An 18,973-nucleotide genomic window follows, 5' to 3' on the forward strand; every position below is an offset into this window, starting at 1 on the left:
ACTAGGATACAGGTATTTATCTAACAATGGGGATGATATAAAGATCACATAGTTTTGCAGCAGTGGAGAGGGGAGCGGAGCTAGTGAAAGCTGACAGGCAGAGAGAGGAGGGGGAGGACGACAGAGGGAGACAGAAGTGAGCTGAAGAGAGCAGCGGAAGATGGAGGCACATAAACTGACCACTGTGTCACGGCTCAGCAGCCATGATGAACCGTGGTCAGTTTACTGGGGGGGAGGGCAGAACCAGGCAGGATCAGCCAGGTATTTCAGGTGTTGTGGTGGCCAGCACAAGCACTGTGCTGTATAACATGCTTTATAGGTTAACTAACACTTTGAGAGCTCATTCACACAGGCTTAAACACTGCAGTCTGATGCGTACAGCATGGCATGCAGGTTGCCTTTGCACTTTCACCCGCCCTGAGTTGCTTGCAGGCAGACTACAAAGGTAGATGCTTAAGCAGTGGCTGTACAGATGCATGCCTCCATAAATGAAAGCACAACGCTACTAAAGCCTGCCTGAATGCAGCTCAGGGAATATGTAGGTGCAAAAAACAAAGCTAGCACCCATCCGAACAAATCCTAAAGCCCAAATGTTTTTTTTTCCACTTTAAAAAAAGAAGGCAAGGGTTAGAATTGCTTTGTTTTTTTATTGGCAATTTACATAATCAGAGGGATTCCCATCCTCTATATTTCAACAGGAAGAGATGATATATTTCCAATATAAGGGAACAATTGCCCCCACTGGAAGATTTATTCTTGCTTCCTGTAGTGGTGGAAACTCAATTTTTTTTTTATTTAGCCTCACTTTCATTCTCAGAGACACTGGTCACAGATACCAATAAAACCCTGACAGTGGTTTTAACCCCTCACAACTCTAATAAAAATATATATATATATATATATATATATATATATATATTAATAATAATAATAAAAATAATAATAATAAAAATAATAAAAATAATAATAATAATAATAATAATAGGCACACTTTTTTTTTTACAATCCCAATTCCTAAAAAGTTGGGACGCGGAGTACAATCTACATACAAACAGAATGCAATGATTTGCAAAATCTCAAACCCATATTTTATTCACAATCGAAAACACATCAAATGTTTAAACTAAGATTATGAACCATTTTGATTAAAAAATTAGGTCATTATAAAATGGATGGTAGAAACATGTCTGCAAAAAGTTGGAAAAGGGCCATATTTACCACGGTGTAGCATCCCCTATTCTTTGAGCAACACTCTGTAAATGTCTGGAAACATAGGAGAAACCAGTTGCTGGAGTTTTGCGAGAGGAATGTCGTCCCATTATTGTATGATATAGGATTTTAATTTCTCAACAGTCCTGGGTCTTCTTTGCGACAAAATTTTTCAATTAGCATAAGGTCTGAACTGCAGGCAGGCCAGTTAGACACCCCGACTCTATTGCTGAAATATGCAAGGTCTTCCCTGAAAAAGATGCCATCTGGATGGGAACATATGCTGCTCCAAAACCTGGAAATATCTTTCAGCACGGACGGTACCTTTCCAGATGTGCAAGCTGCCCATTCCATACGCACAAATGCCACCCCCATACCATCAGAGATGCAGGCTTTTGAACGGAGTGCTGATAACAAGCTGGAAGGTGCCTCTTCTCTTTAGTTCAGAGGACACGGTGCCCATGGTTGCCAAAAAAGAAAGTTACATTTTGATTCATCTGACCACAGAATAGTTTTCAACTTTGCAATAGAAATTTTGAATGAGCTTTGGCCCAGAGAAGGTGGTGGTGTTTCTGGCTCACGTTCAGATACGGCTTCTTTGCATGATAGATCTTTAACTTGCGTTTTTGGATGGCATTGCAAACTGTTCACAGACAATGAATTTTGGAAGAATTTCCAAGCCCATCCAATGATGTCCTGTACAGAATCATGCCCAGTTATAATGCAGGGACATCTGTGAAGATTACGGGCACCCAATATTGCGTTTCAGCCTTGTCCTTTGTGCACAGAGATTTCTCCAGATTTCCAGAGTCTTATGTAGTGTACATGGTGAAATATTTAAAGTCTTTGCAATTTTATGTTGAGGAACATTATTCTGAAATTGTTCAACAGCTTTTCACAGATTGGTGAACCACTGCCCATCTTTACTTCTGGGTCAAAAAAAAAAAAAGGGGGGAGTGCAGCGCTATAAACAAATAAATACCAAGAATGTAATTGTCGACAATGATGTCACAATAAAAGAAGTGAAATAATATGTGAACAGTGACATAAATATACAGTAAATAAAGTGACATATGACCAGTATAAAGATCAATAAAAATAAAATGTCCATATGTGATGAAAAGGGACCACATATAATGGTGAATCCCTGTGGTGAGCGATCCAAAACAAGCATGTGACAATCATTAAAATCTAGAGCAGGCATCAAAGTGAATGGTGAATAACCATGAAAAGACCACCACCGAAAGTACTAGTCTCTTACCAGAAAGAATGGACTTATACAGGTGTACACCTGACAAGCCAATCAAGCTTGGAAGGTAACCAATGAGGCACCAATTCAATGTATGGAACACAGCGTCTGGATGGACATTCCGTTGAATTCAGCAGAGTAGACACAGCTTACATGCAGATGCAAATCACCCAAACCATAGATAGATAAAGGAAAGAGCTAGGGCACATAGCGTAATACTGTAAAGGATATTTATTCCAGATAAAATCATGGGTATTACACTTACATTTGCCAATAGGAATACAAGCGCTTGAAAATGAGACAATAACTGTGGACCAGCAAGAAATTCCGACGCGTTTCGCCTAAATAGGCATCATCTGGGGTGCTGGTCACCCACAATCACTGTCTATATATAGATGAATAAGCCCCCAAATGAGCAACAGCTCTGGTGTTCAATTACAGCTAATCGGTACTTACTTCCTGTTTCAGCCAAGATGGCGTCACCCCTTGAGTGTCAAGCCTCACTTTGGAAACAAGGAAGTAAAACCAGACTATTGTTTAGCTCACTTTCGGGTATGAAGCAAGATGGCGCGGCCGCCTGTGTTCCAAGCCTCATTGTGAAAAACCAAAACAGGAAGTGATCTAGTATAATAGCAGATTATGCTGAGAAAAAGGCATAGGGATGTAAAAGACATTAATGGGGGCTTAAATAAAGTAAAATATAATGATCGTCACATGCTTGTTTTGGATCACTCACCACAGGGATTCATCATTATATGTGGTCCCTTTTCATAACATATGGACATTTGTTTTTATTGATCTTTATACTGGTCATATGTCACTTTATTTACTGTACATTTATGTCACTGTTCACATATTTCACTTCTTTTATTGTGACATCATTGTCGACAATTACATTCTTATTATTCTTATTCTTCACTCTGCATAGCGGAGCGGACACGGACCTGTCATTCACCTACTTAGCGAGGATCAGCAAACAGATTCCCCCCCTCTGAGCAGGTGGATTTGCTTGACAGAGTCCGCCCCATCTGAAAGGGGCTTAAGATGCTCTTTTTATACCCGATCATGTTACTGACCTGTCACCAATTAACCTACTTAGTTGCAAAATGCTCTTCCAGCTCTTCCTTGTTAGTACCACTTTGACAGCCTTCTGTTGCCCTGTCCCAACTTTGAGATGTATTCCTGACATTAATTTTAAAATTACTTTATTGTTTTCTTAGAATGGTAAATTTTCTCAGTTTAAACATTTAAAATGTTTTGTTTTTTTTTTCATTGTAAATAAAATATGGGTCTATGATTTGCAAATCATTGCGTTCTGCTTTAATGTAAATTTTACAGTGTCCAAACTTTTCTGGAATTGGGGTTGTAATATACTGTATATATGAAAAAGACCAAATATTTTAAAAAGAAACATTGTCATCACCAAAATGACCCATTTTTGCATACTAGGCACCCCAACGTGATTTTATTCTTGCCAAAATATTTAGAAAATGAAGAAATATACTGGTATTGAGGGGATTAAATCACAGAGCTTGGTAATGGTGTACTAGCACATACAGGAGGAGATGAAGGGGTTAGTGTACTGATCACAGAGTGGGGGGATAGAGATGAAGGAGTTAAAGTGGTTGTTCACCCACTTCTATTACATCATACCATCCTCTCTGCACCATTATAAGACACTTCCCTGTGCCTGTGTTCTTTAAAAAACTGCACGATTCTACCTGTATGAGCTCCGCTCCGGATGCTCAGCAGCTTCCTCTCCTCTGTTCCGTCTCCGGCTCATAGCTTCAGTGGGCGGGGCCAAGCCCTCCCACTGATGTCAGCCAGGGAGGAGATAGAGAGAGGAGAGACGGAGCGCCGAGCATCAGCTGAGCGGCGGGAGCAGAACTCATACAGGTAGAATTTTGGTGGGCTATCACATTGTACGAGCAGAGAGGGGAGGGGGGAGAAGGACGCAGGAGACAGAAGACAGATAGCAGGCTGGCACGCAAGCAGACCACAATGTCAGGGGCTCAGCAGCCATGATTATTGTGGTCTGTTTGCAGAGGGGAGGGCATAGCTAGGCAGGATCAGCCAGGTATTTCAGGTGATCCGGGGTCCAAATGACACAGCACAAGCACTGTGCTGTATAACATGCTTTATAGGAACAGGATCTATTTTTTTTTGGGTTAACAAACGCTTTAATATGCAGATATGCATACAGGATAGGGGAGATGAAAGGTTAATATACAAGTCACATAGCCTATGGAGAGGAGGGATGGAAGGTTTAAAAACATTTCAAGACATACAGTGGTAGTGAAGCCCTTAAGCACCACAGTCTGTAGTTTACAGTAAGGAAACTCCAGTGCTTCCCAGTAACACAGAATAAGCCTGCTCTGGATACAACTAGTTCAATTAAGTTCCACAGGTAAAGGTAAATTAGATGGACTTTTACACAATCCCAGTTGTAAAGTTCCATGGAAAGCATTACTAGTTCATTGACCGTTTTACTTATTGCTCTGAAACATACTCTCATACGACGTGCTTTCTGCCTGACCACAGAGGAACTTCTCTGAGAACCATACTGTCCATTTGACACAATAAGAGACATAAATAGAAGGATACAGACAGAGTGGTGCCCAAAATACAAGAATCTGTGTGTCAGAAGTAAAAAAAAAAAAAAAAAGGAAAGAATATATAAAGCACTTCACAGTGCTAACATATGTTCTAGAGGTGCATGTAAAACTTCAAAAAGTACTTTGAAAGGCAGTTTTGTAGACATTTTACATGTTTAATATGAAGCTGTTGCAGCAGAAGGAGAAACAGCAGTTACTTTACAGATGTATAAGAAAAATAAGGCCAAACAGGACTGAATCCGATCGTTATTGCCTTTATTAGCCATCTGGTGATGAGGTGCAAAGAAATTCGGCTGACACTTTTATGGTTCATCAATTATTTGCAGCAGAGGAAGCTTTATGGCCCCACATATCAACATTAAAACTTACAAACTGAGATTTGCCAAGTCCTTGCACCGACTACAAAAGTGGCTTTAGGAAATATCACTATTTCATGCTTAGGTTGTTGAACTCCCCCTGCTGGTCATAGTAAAGTAATGCCACCTTACCACCAAATGCAACATTTTCAACACTTAAAACCAACTCAGACAGATGTTTTTGTAGCATTCGCTACAAAAAAAAAAAAAAAGTTTACTGTTTAAACTACTAGTAAAAATGCACTGCAGACTAAGGATAACAGTGAATAAGGCCAGCAATATTTATGGGTTTTTATGGCTGGCTACTGAATCACCAACTGCGATATCTAGTGAAGCTACTCAGGTCCCATCAGCAAATTGTAGTTACGAAGATACATTTTGTAACCAACCACAGCGACCTAATCACTAGTTAAAAAATGCCATAAACAATTACACACAACTGTAGCTGGTTCAGATCTTTGCTACTGAATATCCCATTAGTCAAGGCTTTTAAAACGATATGAATGCAGCAAGGAAGCAGCTATCAACGGTACAAATACCGTAAATCTTAAACAGAGACTGTCATTTCTTTGGACAGCCTTTGGCCTCAGTCCTTTCTGAGTCCATTGATCCAACACAAGTTACTAATGAAACTGCATTCTGATTCTTGGTCAGTGATTTAAAGGGGTCTAGTTCTAAAAAAAGAAAAGTTGCTGTGTAAAGGTCACAAATTCCTGTAATGTTTGTAATAAGTGTAAAATGTCATTTTTTATGCATTTGCTATAATATGTATTTGCTATAATTGCTTTATCTAGTTGCCATAATGCAGTATTTTAGGAAAATAGATTATGACCACTCTAGGATTGCTAGAGACATTTGCATTTGTATAAAAAGTATTGAAGCTTTTGAATAAAAAATAAGTCAGGCAACCAATGTATTTAAAAGGAAATCCAATGGCAGTCAATGTATTTTCTTAGTAAAGTTTTACTTTATAAAGCGGAGGAGCTGAAACAAACTGAAAACAGAATCTGAGTTGGTCTCACAAGGTTTTTAAATCCAAAATGATCTCTCTGTTGTGTCTGAAAGTGATCTTATGCATACAAATGCAGAAAAGCTGCTCACATGCAGCAGTTTGCAAAGTATAAAGCCATAACACAATGATGGCGGTATCCCTCGAAACTATAGGATGAGAAAATTGGGGATAGTGTCCTTCCAACCCTCCATTTGTATTGCTTGTAACATGGTAGGTGTATAACTTCCATCAAATGCAATGATCTACTGTACATGTCCTGGAAGGTTCCCAATAAATGTACTGGGCATTAGGGATTACAAAGCTATGTTAAGAAATATTTTGTAATAGTCATTCATCCACATACCAGAAACAAAATATTGATTATTTTACTAACTAAAAGGGTAGAAACAGGAAATTCTAATTTTAATTTAATTTTAAAGGACACCAAGAACAGCCAATATACATTCATACATTCATGAGCTACCAAGGACTGAACACATTTTCCCAGTGGACATTAAGAATTATCAATATATGGTACTTCTGATGAGCAACCCACCCTAAAGTAGCCACCATACTTTTCTATTTTAATTTGAAGACTATTACACTGATTAGGAACACAAACATCCTTAAACCAGAACTCCATGCTTCCAGTGACTTGTAGTTTGGGCAAGCATGGTTGAAATGAATACCTAATTACTTAAATAATTAAAGTGGTTGTAAATGCAGAAGAGTTTTTATCTTCATGCATTCTATGCATGAAGATAAAAATCCTCCTGTGTGCAGCAGCCCCCCTCATACTTACCTGTGCCCCATCTTGATCCAGTGATGTGTGCGAGTGCCTCGGTTGTTCGGGACTCTCCCTCCTGATTGGCTGAAACACAACAGCAGCGTCATTGGATCCCACTTCTGTCAAAGTCAGTTAGCCAATGAGGAGAGAGAGAGGGGGTGGGGCCCAACTGCAGCTCCATGTCTGAATGGACACACACACAGCTGCGGCTCAGCTCGGGTGCCCCCAAAGCAAGATGTTTGCTCCAGGGGCACTTGACAGGACGGAGGAGCCAGGAGCGCTGGCGAGGAACCCGAAAAGAAGAGGATCCAGGGACCCGAAAAGAAGAGGATACAGGCTGCTCTGTGCAAAACCACTGCACAGGGCAGGTAAATATAACATGTTCGTTATTTTTAAAGAAAAAAAAATAGACTTTAGTATCACTTTAAAGTGGATGTAAACCCTCACATATAACCCAGTGAAATCAACAGCCTTAGATGATACACAGAGATGAAACAAATCTCCCCACATAAGTTTTACATTTATATCTGCTGTCTGTCAGCTTTATATACGGTTTAGAAAGTGCACGTCCTGTTAGAATTTTCTCTTCCTGAATCACCTGTGGGTGTGAATTCTTGCCATACACTGGAGACAGCTGATTGGAAGAAAGGCACACCCCCCTCCACATACAGTGGATATAAAAAGTCAACACAACCGTTAAAATGTCAGGTTTCTGTGATGTAAAAAAATGAGACCAAGATAAATAATTTCAGAACTTTTTCCACCTTCAATGTGACCTATAAAAACTGTACAACAAACTGAAATCTTTTAGGTGGAGGGAAGTAAAAATAAAAAAATATGGTTGCATAAGTGTGCACACCCTTATACTAATACTTTGTTGAAGCCCTTTTGATTTTTTTACAGCACTCAGTCTTTTTGGGTATGAGTCTATCAGCATGGCACATCTTGACTTGGCACAATTTGCCCACTCTTCTTTGCAAAAACGCTCCAAATCTGTCAGCCTTCGAAGGCATCTCCTGTGCACAGCCCTCTTCAGATCACCCCGCAGATTTTTAATTGGATTCAGGTCTGGGCTCTCGCTGGGTCATTCAAAAACTTCATCTTGTGAAGCCATTCCTTTGTTGATTTGGATGTATGCTTTGGGTCGTTGTCATGCTGAAAGAAGCCTGAAGGTTTTGTGCCAATATTGACTGGTATTTGGAACTGTTCATGATTTCCTCTACCTCGATTAGGCCCCTGTTCCAGCTGAAGAAAAAACAGCCCCAAAGCATGACGCTGCCATCACCATGCTTCACGGTGGGTATGGTGTTCTTTTGGTGATGTGCAGTGTTTTAGCGCCGAACATATCTTTTTGAACTCTGGCCAAAAAGTTCAACCTTGGTTTCATCAGACCAGAACACATTTTCCCACATGCTTTTAGAAGACTTCAGATGTGTTTTTGCAAAATTCAGCTGGGCTTGGATGTTTTTCCTCATAAGAAAAGGCTTCCGTCTTGCCACTCTACCCCATAGCCCAGACATATGAAGAATACAGGAGATTGTTGTCACATGTACCACACAGCCAGTACTTGCCAGATATTCCTGCAGCTCCTTTAATGTTGCTGTAGGCCTCTAGGCAGCCTCCCTGATCAGTTTTCTTATCGTCTTTTCATCAATTTTGGAGGGACGTCCAGTTCTTGGTAAAGTCACTGTTGTGCCATAATTTTCTCCACTTGATGATGATGGTCTTGACTGTGTTCCATGGTATATCCAATGCCTTGGAAATTATTTTGTACCCTTCTCCTGACTGATAACTTTTAACAATGAGATCCCTCTGATGCTTTGGAAGCTCTCTGCGGACCATGGCTTTTGCTGTAGGATGCAACTAAGAAAATGTCAGGAAAGACCTACTAGAAGAGCTGAACTTTATTTGGGGTTAATCAGAGGCACTCACTTTAAATGATGGCAGGTGTGTACTGACTTTTATTTAATATGAGCTTAAATGTGATAGCTTAATTCTGAACACAGCTACCTTCCCAGTTATAAGAGGGTGTGCACACGTATGCAACCACATTATTTTATTTTTTAGATTATACCCCCCCCAAAATATTCAGTTTGCTTTTCAATTGAGTTATACAGTTTATAGGGCACATTAAAAAGGTGGAAAAAGTTCTGAAATGATTTATCTGTGTCTCATTTTTTTACATCACAGAAACCTGACATTTTAACAGGGGTGTGTAGACTTGCAGAGCCGTACTGTGAATAGACCAGCTCTCTACTAATCTATTTATAGCACCCACCCTGACAATACAGCCTGGTTTTATCACAGTTGTCAGAGAACTTGTCAGAAGTTATTCTGATAACAGAAGAACAAAGCAAGAGAAAGCCATGAGACTAAGGGCTTTAAAGAGAGATAAGAAAACACTGCAGATATATGTGCCCAGCTCAAATTTCATGAATTGGGTTTACATCCACTTTAAGTATTTAGGATGGATTTTTGAATAGATTTAGCACTTACACACATTTGATTTGCAGTGAAACACGTTATATTGTTTATTCTTCGTATTAGGAGGGATATCTCCTTTTTGTGTTTGCAGCTTAATTTTTGGGGGATTTTGGGCACAATTGCACCCTTAAAAAAAAATACAGTGCAGCAGCTTGTGCTACTTGCAGTAAGCCATGCTCTGTTCTCATCTGGGTCCAGGTCAGTCACGTGGGATACCAGCCATTTAGGAAGCACCCTTTATTTCTATAAATGATTACAAGGCATTTTACGATTTTTTTTTTTTTTTGCCACATCAGCGAAAGGGTGCACCATGGGAGTAGCTTTTTTTCAAGTTGACGATCAAGAAAAATATCTCCCTTTTTCCGTCACATCATTATGGCTTTAAAGTATTACATTGATTGGGGGATTACATAACATACCTAATCCATACTTACAACTCCCCCCGCTATTCCAACATAAGCCATTAATTCCTTACTAACCACCCTCCACCACCCCTCACCACCCCCCCTACCCCCCCCCCGAGACCATACTCCCTCATGTCTCCTGTTTTTTTTTTTTTTTTTTTTTTTTTTAATATAATATAATTATATCTATTATTGTATTCTATTATGTTCTTTAGGAAGCCCTTCACGACATCCATATCTCAGCTGCTTTAATAGAATTTCTAAATCTTTCCCATTCTCCCCACTTGGACCTAAACACCTCCATTTTCATCCCCTCACTGAATCTTAGATATTCCATGTCCTGTGTCTCATTTATTTTATTGAACCATTCCCTCATGGTTGGCCTTTCTTTTCTATTCCAGTTATTGGGGATTAGGCTCTTAGCTGCGTCAATAAGGTGAGGAAGGAGTGATCTGAGGTAGGCCTTAGTATGCATCTCACTCAGGTGAAACAGAAGGACCCTGGGATCCCTTGGCAAATCATATTTAGTAATCTCTTTGATATATTTTCTGATCTCATCCCAGAAAATCACTATCTCGGGACACGACCACCACACATGGGCCATCGTCCCAATTTCGCCACATCCCCTCCAACAAAGCCGAGATTTATCCTTATCGATTTTATGCATCTTATCCGGGGTCATGTACATTCTAGTTAAACACTTGTAATTTAACTCTAGGACTTTATAGTTAACTGACGTGGTCAGAAGACGCTTTACTATCAGGTCCACTTCTGTCTCTGCAAATGTTAAACCCAACTCCTTCTCCCATTTACTTATAAAGGACAGGGTGTCTACCCTCTTCAGCTCAACCAATATTTTATATATTCTAGAGAAACCACTTTTTTCGTTCCGTTCTATGCATATTTTTTCCAATGGGAGTAGGCTGTTCATTGTTCTAATAGGTTGCGGCAAAGATGCTACGAAGTGTTTTAACTGAGCGTAACGCCATGGGTTAATAATCATCCTATCTCCTCTTTTCTTGAGCTCCTGCAATGAACAGATTTTCCCCCGGTCCATTACATCCCTTAACTGCAAGTTCTCGTCTAAAAGCCATTTCCCAAACCACTCTTCCTTTCCCGGTGGGAAGTAATCTACTTCCTTCAATGACATTAGTGGTGAGTTGTATTGCCAGTGTTCCCTTTTGTGGACCCGATCCCATACTCCAAGTGCATGTCTAGTGATTTCGTGTATTTTTGTGTCTTGTTTTCTTAATTTTGGTGCGTACCATATTATTTTGTGAAGTTTTATCTTACTGATATTATTTTCAATTTCTACCCATTGTTTACCTTTGTTTTTAAACCAATCTATTACCCTCCCCAGTGCAATAGCTTCATAATATTTGCTGATATCAGGTGCTCCCCATCCCCCTTTGTTTTTAGTGTTAATTAATTGGTCATATTTTATCCGTGGGGTTTTCCCTTTCCATATGAATTTTAGTATCATTGAGTGCAACCTCTTAAGATAGCCAGGCGGAAGAGCCACTGGGAGCATTTGCAATGTATATGTAATTTTTGGTAATAAAACCATTTTAAGTGAGCTAATTCTACCCGACCACGACAGTTGCCCCTGCTGTAATCTCTTTAGTCCTACTTTAACCTCATTTAGAAGCGGGATGAAATTGGCCTGGAATAGCTCTTCTACTGAGGTTGTAATTTTGATTCCTAGATAGTTTAAGGCTTCCCTCTCCCACCTAAAAGGAAAATGTTTTTGATAAGCGAAATCACTTGTCTTATTTGGGTTGATGTCTAGTACTTCTGATTTGGTGGTGTTTACTTTAAAATTAGACAGTTTCCCGTACTCTTCTAATGTAGCTAGGACGTTCGGAAGAGAGATTCTTGGATTGGTTATATAAAGGAGAATATCGACCGCAAAAGCAGCCAGCTTATACTCAATTCCCCCTATATTGACCCCACCAATGTCCGGGTTCTGTCTTATCCTGGCAAGGAGGGGCTCCAAAACCATCAGGAAGAGCATTGGGGAGATTGGACACCCCTGTCTTGTGCCATTGTACATACTGAAAGGCTCGGACAAGATCCCGTTTATTTTTACTCTCGCTGATGGTTTTGTATAAAGCGCCTTTATCCAGCTACAGATCCTCTCCCCATAACCTACTTGTTTGAGTGTTTCCATCATGAAGTCCCAGTCTACTCTATCAAATGCTTTTTCAGCATCTATGGATAGCAGTAGACCTGGGACCCCACTCTTTTTAATTTCCTGGGTTATCAGTAGCGTCTTGATACTATTGTCCCTTCCTTGCCTACCTGGTATGAATCCCACCTGATCAGGATGGATAATGTTTTTAAGTATTTGCTTTACTCTACCCGCGATAACTTTTGCAAAGATTTTTGTGTCATTGTTTAAAAGGGATATAGGCCTGAAACTAGAGCATAACGTTTTGTCCTTACCCTCCTTATGAATGAGCACTATGGTAGCTGCCAATGCATCTCTACTCATTACCCCTCTCGTTCCTATCTCATTTATATAAGTACATAATTTTGGTACTAACTGCTCCTGATATTTCTTATAGTATAATACCGTCAGTCCGTCCGGACCCGGGCTCTTTCCTGTCTGGGTCTCCTTAATAGCTTTCCTTACCTCAGCCTCTGTAATGGGGGCATCTAGCACGAGACTCTCCTCTTTTGTTATCTTAATCATCCCAGTATTTTTTAGGTAGTTATTTATTTTTTCTCGCTTTTGCTCTCTCGTTTTATCATTGTCCTTTATATTTATTGAGTAGAGTTCCCCATAGAATTCCTGGAAGGTTTTTGCTATATCCTTATCATTATAATTATATTCTCCTGATTTCGTCTTTATCTTGTCGATGTAGTTTTTGTTTTTCTTTCTACCCAATGCCCTAGCCAGCGCCCGGCCTGGTTTATTCCCAGATACATATCTTTCTTTCTTGACTAGATTGTATTTCTTACGGTTTTCTGCCTCAATCTGCTGTCTCAAGGCCTCCCTAGCCCCATATAATTTTCCCAAGGTCCCTCCTTCCCCCGTATCCTTATGCTGCCTTTCTAGTTTTTTGACTTCTTCCTGGAGAGTGCTCAAGGTTTTTTTCTGCCTTCTCTCTTTCTCCACTCCCGCCTTTATTATTATCCCCCTAATATATGCCTTGTGGGCCTCCCATACCATTGCTTCTGATAATTCTTCGGAGGAATTGGTTCTAAAATAAAATTCCAGTTCTTCATTTATTAATTTGTCTATTTCCTTATCGTGAAGGAGGTCTTCATTTAGTCTCCAATTATGGAACGGGGGAAATTGCTTGTTTTGCTTTATCCGTAATGTCACCGGGGCGTGGTCCGAGAATGTTATGGAGCCAATATTTGTACTATCGACCTCCTCTAGACCCCTGTGGTCTATAAAGAAATAGTCAAGTCTTGAGTACGTCGCGTGCACGGGGGAGTAATATGTAAAATCCAATATTTTTTGGTGTTGCATCCTCCAAACATCGACTAATTGAAGCTGATGTAGTTTTTTTTTAAGTTTATTCAACCAAACTCCTCCTGTCCCCCGAGCACGCGACGCACTATCCCTGCCCGGCTCAAGGCATAGATTCAGATCTCCTGCTAGGACCGTCCTCCCTCTCCTGAAACCCTCTAGCTTTAGTAAGGCTCCGATTAGATATTTACTTGGATTGTTATTAGGGCAGTAGATGTTAGCTAATGTATATAACTCACCATTTAGTTTTCCCCTCAAGAATAGTAATCGGCCCTCAGGGTCAGACATTCTCTCTTCTATCTGGAACCGGATTTCCCTAGCAAAGCCGATCGCTACCCCTTTTGCGCCCCTTATCGGGGAATCGCTATAGAACCACAACGGGTAGTCCCTCGACAGAATCCTCTGGTTTCTCCCCAGGTATAGGTGTGTCTCCTGGAGGAAGACCACCTCAGCTTTATTGGCTCTCAGCTCGCTCATCACATTTGCGCATTTTATGGGCGAGTTGAGCCCCCTCACATTATAGGTTATCAAATTGATTCCAGCCATTTATTTTCTTTTCAATACCCCATCGCAGCTACCACAGGATACAAATAAGGTTGTACTGGTCTCACCCCTCCCTTGCCCCCCCTCCCCCCCTCCACCACACCCCCCCACCCTCCCTCCCCCCCCACACTTAGGAGCACCCCATCTCCCTATAGCCCTACTGACCGTGGCCTCGCCTTCTCCACCCAGCCCTATGGATGGCCCCTCAAGGGTTGAGCCCAGTGCGAGAGCCATGCATCTCCCATCCCGCCCCAGGAACTATCCGGCTCCCCCCCTCCCCCCCATTTCCCATCACCCCCCCAGAGCTCCCCCCCCCCCCCAAGACTCCGGGCCCTTAGCCCATTGCCCCCCGCCCCCCCCCCCCTCGCCCCCCAACCGCACAAGACTCTGACCTACTAGACAAGGGATAACTAGCTACAACTTCACCCCTATACCCCCCTCCTATTATACACAGGCTTCCAATTTTGTGTGTCTTCAGCAACATTTTGGCCTCCCCCTCTCTCCCACCATCCCGGGATTTCTATGAGTGGAATGTCCAACTTGCGGCAGAAGTTTTGGGTCTCCTCTGGGAACCTTAATGTCGCTGAACGCCCATCTTTTTTCCCAATCAAACATGCTGGGAAGCCCCAAGAGTAGTGCACTTCTCGCGCTTTGAGTAGATCCAGTAGAGGTCTGAGGACTCTTTTTCTTGACCGTGTCTCATTCGCCAGATCTGGGTAAATTTGTAAACTGGATTCCCCGTATTTCACTGAATGATTGTTTCTCAGACTTGCCCTGATTCTTTCTTTGTCTTGATAGTTATGAAACCTCACTATCACATCACGAGGCGTTTCCCTGCTGATCTGAGCAGGTTTCCTGAGTCTGTGCACTCTATCTAGTTTAACGGGCTTGTCCTCCAGATTGATTAGGCCTCCGAATATTTGATCCATCTTTTCCTGTAGGTCTTCACCCTCCCCTTGTGGTTCTGGGAGGCCTCTAATTCTCAAGTTTTTTCGTCTACTTCGGTTTTCCTGATCTTCCAATTTATATCTTAAGTCCCTTTGTTCCCGCTGCATCTCCTCTAACTGGGATCTCAGTGTTCCTATTTCAGTTCTCTGGCTCTCCACTGCCAACTCGGCCTCTTCCACTCTTCTCAAAATGTGGCCCATATCCCCTCTTATGGCCTCTGTTTCCGCTCTAATGAAAGTTTCCAGCCTGGCGAACATCTCCGCTATATCATTCTTTGTTGGCATAGCTCCTTCCCTTTGACTCTCCATTGGAACTTCATCTACGGTTGCCAACGTCGCTGCATTTAAACCTAGGGATTCTTCTGCAGCCTGCCTCCTTGTATTAACTTTGGGCGGACCGTCCGAGATTTTGCCTTTAGCTCCCGGGCCCTTGCCCGGACTTGTAATGTTCTCCTGTACCATATATTTCCTTATCGTTCCTGGACTTGCACTTAATCTGGCGGGTGCCCCAGTTGGGTTCGTTGTTGTTCCCCCCCTGCTTGTTTTCCCTCTCATTCTTATTATCTTTTCACCCCCTTGACTCTATTTTACTCCACCAACAACTGAGGTTAAGCCACCAATATGTCAGCACCCCCCCCCCTTAATGAGGGACCAAAAAGCTAAACTTGCTACACTTATCTTGGGGTTTTTCAGGGCCTGTACCCCCCGTGGCGTCCTTACTTGTCTATTTAAACTAATCTAATCCTTTATTGTTTAGATATTTCTCCAGACACTGGATGGGTATCTTCACTTAGGCAAGTAACGGGTGAAGTTGTTCTTATTGTCAGTACATTATCCCTGGAAAAATGAAGTACAGCCCTTATCCTAGATCTTATCCCAGAATCCCAGGACGGCGGATAATTAGATTTTTACATATAGATTATATACACATAGAGCCACTTTCAGAAGTTCTCCAGAAGAGGGTTAAGTCATTCCAACTATTAATATAGCCGTTTAATTCAGCAGACTTCAAAACCAAACAGTCCCTTCACAAACCCTTCTAGCGGAGGCACTCACGATAATTCACTTATTGTATATACCAGATCTCCATATGGGCTTCAGCTACTCTAGAGAGAAACGAATACAAGAGAGGGGGTCTGATTCTGAGTACAATCCAACGCGTCTTCTCCTTTAAATGGAAAACACTTTCAATAGTACATTGCACTAGGAAAAATCTGAATAGTGATATATACATCCAAGTCCGTGCCTATACCGCTAGGATTTTAACTTTCACCTTTATCTCTCAAATGACAATACGGAATTCACATTGGGGCTTCCACCATGTTGATGTGTAAAAGGCACTTACCCTCTCTGGCCGTCTATTCAAAAGACCATAACACTTATCTGAGGGTTGCCTGTCACTCCTTTCTTCAGCAGCTTCTGTGACACTTGCTGTCTGTCAGTCGCTCCATCTGTTTGCCACACTCCATGGGCTTGTGTCAGTGCTTTACGGTGCTGTCTCAGGGCTCCCCTGCTTGCTGTTTCTCCTCTCACCTCCTCGGTCCCTGCTCTACTCAGGCTCCGGGAGGTATATCCATCACAGACGCGGCGGGGGGGATATCCAACACAGACGCGGCAGGGGGGAGGAGGGGCGCAACGGGGGGGGGAGAGCTGCAGCCGCGTTCTTACAGGGACCTAAGTCCCGCGGCTAATCTCGGGTATACAGAGCTAGGGGGCGGCCGCCCGCACCAGAGATACGGGAGCCGTGGTCAGCGTCACCCCACCGCCGACCATGGGGAGGAAGGAGAAACCCGGCATCCCAGAGCGAAAGGATGAGGTCAGCCCGACTTCCGCATCCGACCCCTCCCCTCCCGTGAGGTCCCACAAGGCATTTTACGATTGACGGGGAAAACAGAGGTGGGCAGATGACGTCACAATCGGCCCCTTGGCCAATTGGAGGATGCCTTGTATTTATTGAGAAGGATACAAGGCACTTCCTGAATGGCTGATCCATCACATGACTTACTGTTTCTTTATGGACTCACAAGATAAGTGTGTAGGAACTCGGACAAGATCAGAGCATAGCTTACTGTGTGAAGCAAAAACTGCTGCAGTCAGTGTATTGAACAACTGGACTGTTCTGGCACAGTAGATATTTCAACTATGCTGGCCCAAAAACTGCATTTTTTCAGTCACTTGAAACATGGCGTTTAGGCCCCTTTCACACGATCGGACCGTTCAGGTCCGCCTGTCAGTTTTGATGGTGGACCTGAACGGGTGCTCCATGTTAGTCTATGGAGCGTCGGATGTCAGCGGAGACATGTCCGCTGACGTCCGACCCGGTCCGATCCGCTAAAAGCAGACGGATGGCCCTACGTCCAGGTCCGTCGCTGGCGGATCGGATTGGGTGAGATCTGATGAAAACGGACAGGCTGTCTGTTTTCATCTGATCCCTCCATGGGCGGCAGCGGTGCCTGACAAGCCCCTCCCCGCTCAGTGAGCAGAGAGGGAACTGTCATCCGCCGGCTCAGCGGAGATCAACGGACAGATCTCCCGCTGAGCCGGCAGACCGAGGCAGGCTCCGTAGAAATGGAGACCGCCTCGTGTGAAAGGGGCCTTACACATCGAAGAAAATTCTATAACTGGGACACCTCTAGTTAGAATGAAAACAACTGCAAATATTCTCCTCTCAAACCTTTTATGGCTCCTTGGCATTTTACAGGCACCTACACCTGAAGAAGTAATGACAGAAATTGGGGATTGGTTTATTTCACAGCTGAACACACTGCTACTTGTTTTTCAAGGCACAAGCTCTAGAGCTATATTCCGTCTTCTTCCTTTACTGCATTTTAATCACAAAGAACAAGCATGACTGGACACCTAAACTGTTCATGATTGTTCCAGGACATTAAACTCACCAAGTAGAGAAGGATGAGCCTGCACCTTCAAAAAACAGGTCAGTAACAGCAGCTCCCACAAATCGGTGCTAAATTCTTAAAGTGGTAGTAAACTCTGCATTTTGATTTTTAGATAAAGCTAAGCTTATAATAAAGCTTACCTGTAGGTTAAATGAATATCTCCTAAACGTTCACCACTTAGGAAACATTTGCTTGCTTGGTAACTGATGATGTCACCAGCGCATGCTCTCTGAAAGAACGGCATACCTGTGCCGTTCCTTCAGAGCTCTGCGGTGTGGTTGTTGTGATTACCGGACGCATGCGCGACATCATCGCAGCTCAGCCATACAAGCGTCCATGGCCCACAAACCCAGAAGGAAGACCAGGTGAAGTTAGAAGCCTCTGCAGCGGTGACAGCGCAAAGCTGGAGGGCTTCCTTTCAAGTCTTTCATAATGTGCTAGTATGCAATGCACACTAGAACATTATGCCTTTAACTTGCAGGGAGAGTTTTTTTTTTTTCAAAATTTACTACCATTTCAAGTAAGGGTTTGTGAGAAGTACTAGGATGGTACATCTTAGAAATAAATATAAAGTGTGTTATAAACTCTTATGCTCATTAAAAATGAAGGAAGATGCTTGGCTGACAGATAAAATGATCAGTCATCATCACTTTTTTAGTTAAAAGTTTAGTTAATTACCATTTCTTGTAAAAGTTCAACGACTTGCTGAATACAGTCATTTACATCACAAGAATCAGTTTTCAGTACCAGCTCTGGGGACTCAGGCTTCTCATAATCAGAATCAATCCCAGTGAAACCTAAAAGACAGAATTAAATATGTACAATCATAGTGAATTCCAAGGCTAAATATTAAAGTGGTTGTAAAGCCACTTGTAAAGTCTCTCTAATCCCCTCTGTTGCCATGTTCCCCAGTGTGTGTGACTTTTTTTTTTTTAAAGCCTTTGTGTACCTTATTCCATAGTGCTGATCGGTGCTCATGTGACCGCCTGGCTCTCTCCTCTCCCAGGCTG

General features: G+C 42.2%; 1 protein-coding gene across 1 annotated transcript in view; it reads right to left on the reverse strand.

Annotated features, from left to right (window-relative positions):
- The window catches only part of PAPSS1 (3'-phosphoadenosine 5'-phosphosulfate synthase 1), a 201,185-nt gene that overhangs the window by 135,558 nt on the left and 46,654 nt on the right, over positions 1 to 18,973 (reverse strand). Inside the window, exon 5 of the mRNA XM_073602039.1 lies at positions 18,642 to 18,760. Within this exon, the coding sequence (XP_073458140.1) occupies positions 18,642 to 18,760 (119 nt within the window). The remainder of the gene's footprint in view (positions 1 to 18,641; positions 18,761 to 18,973) is intronic.

Source organism: Aquarana catesbeiana, linkage group LG01 (assembly GCF_042186555.1).
Source record: "Aquarana catesbeiana isolate 2022-GZ linkage group LG01, ASM4218655v1, whole genome shotgun sequence".
NCBI classification, from domain to species: Eukaryota; Metazoa; Chordata; class Amphibia; order Anura; family Ranidae; genus Aquarana; species Aquarana catesbeiana.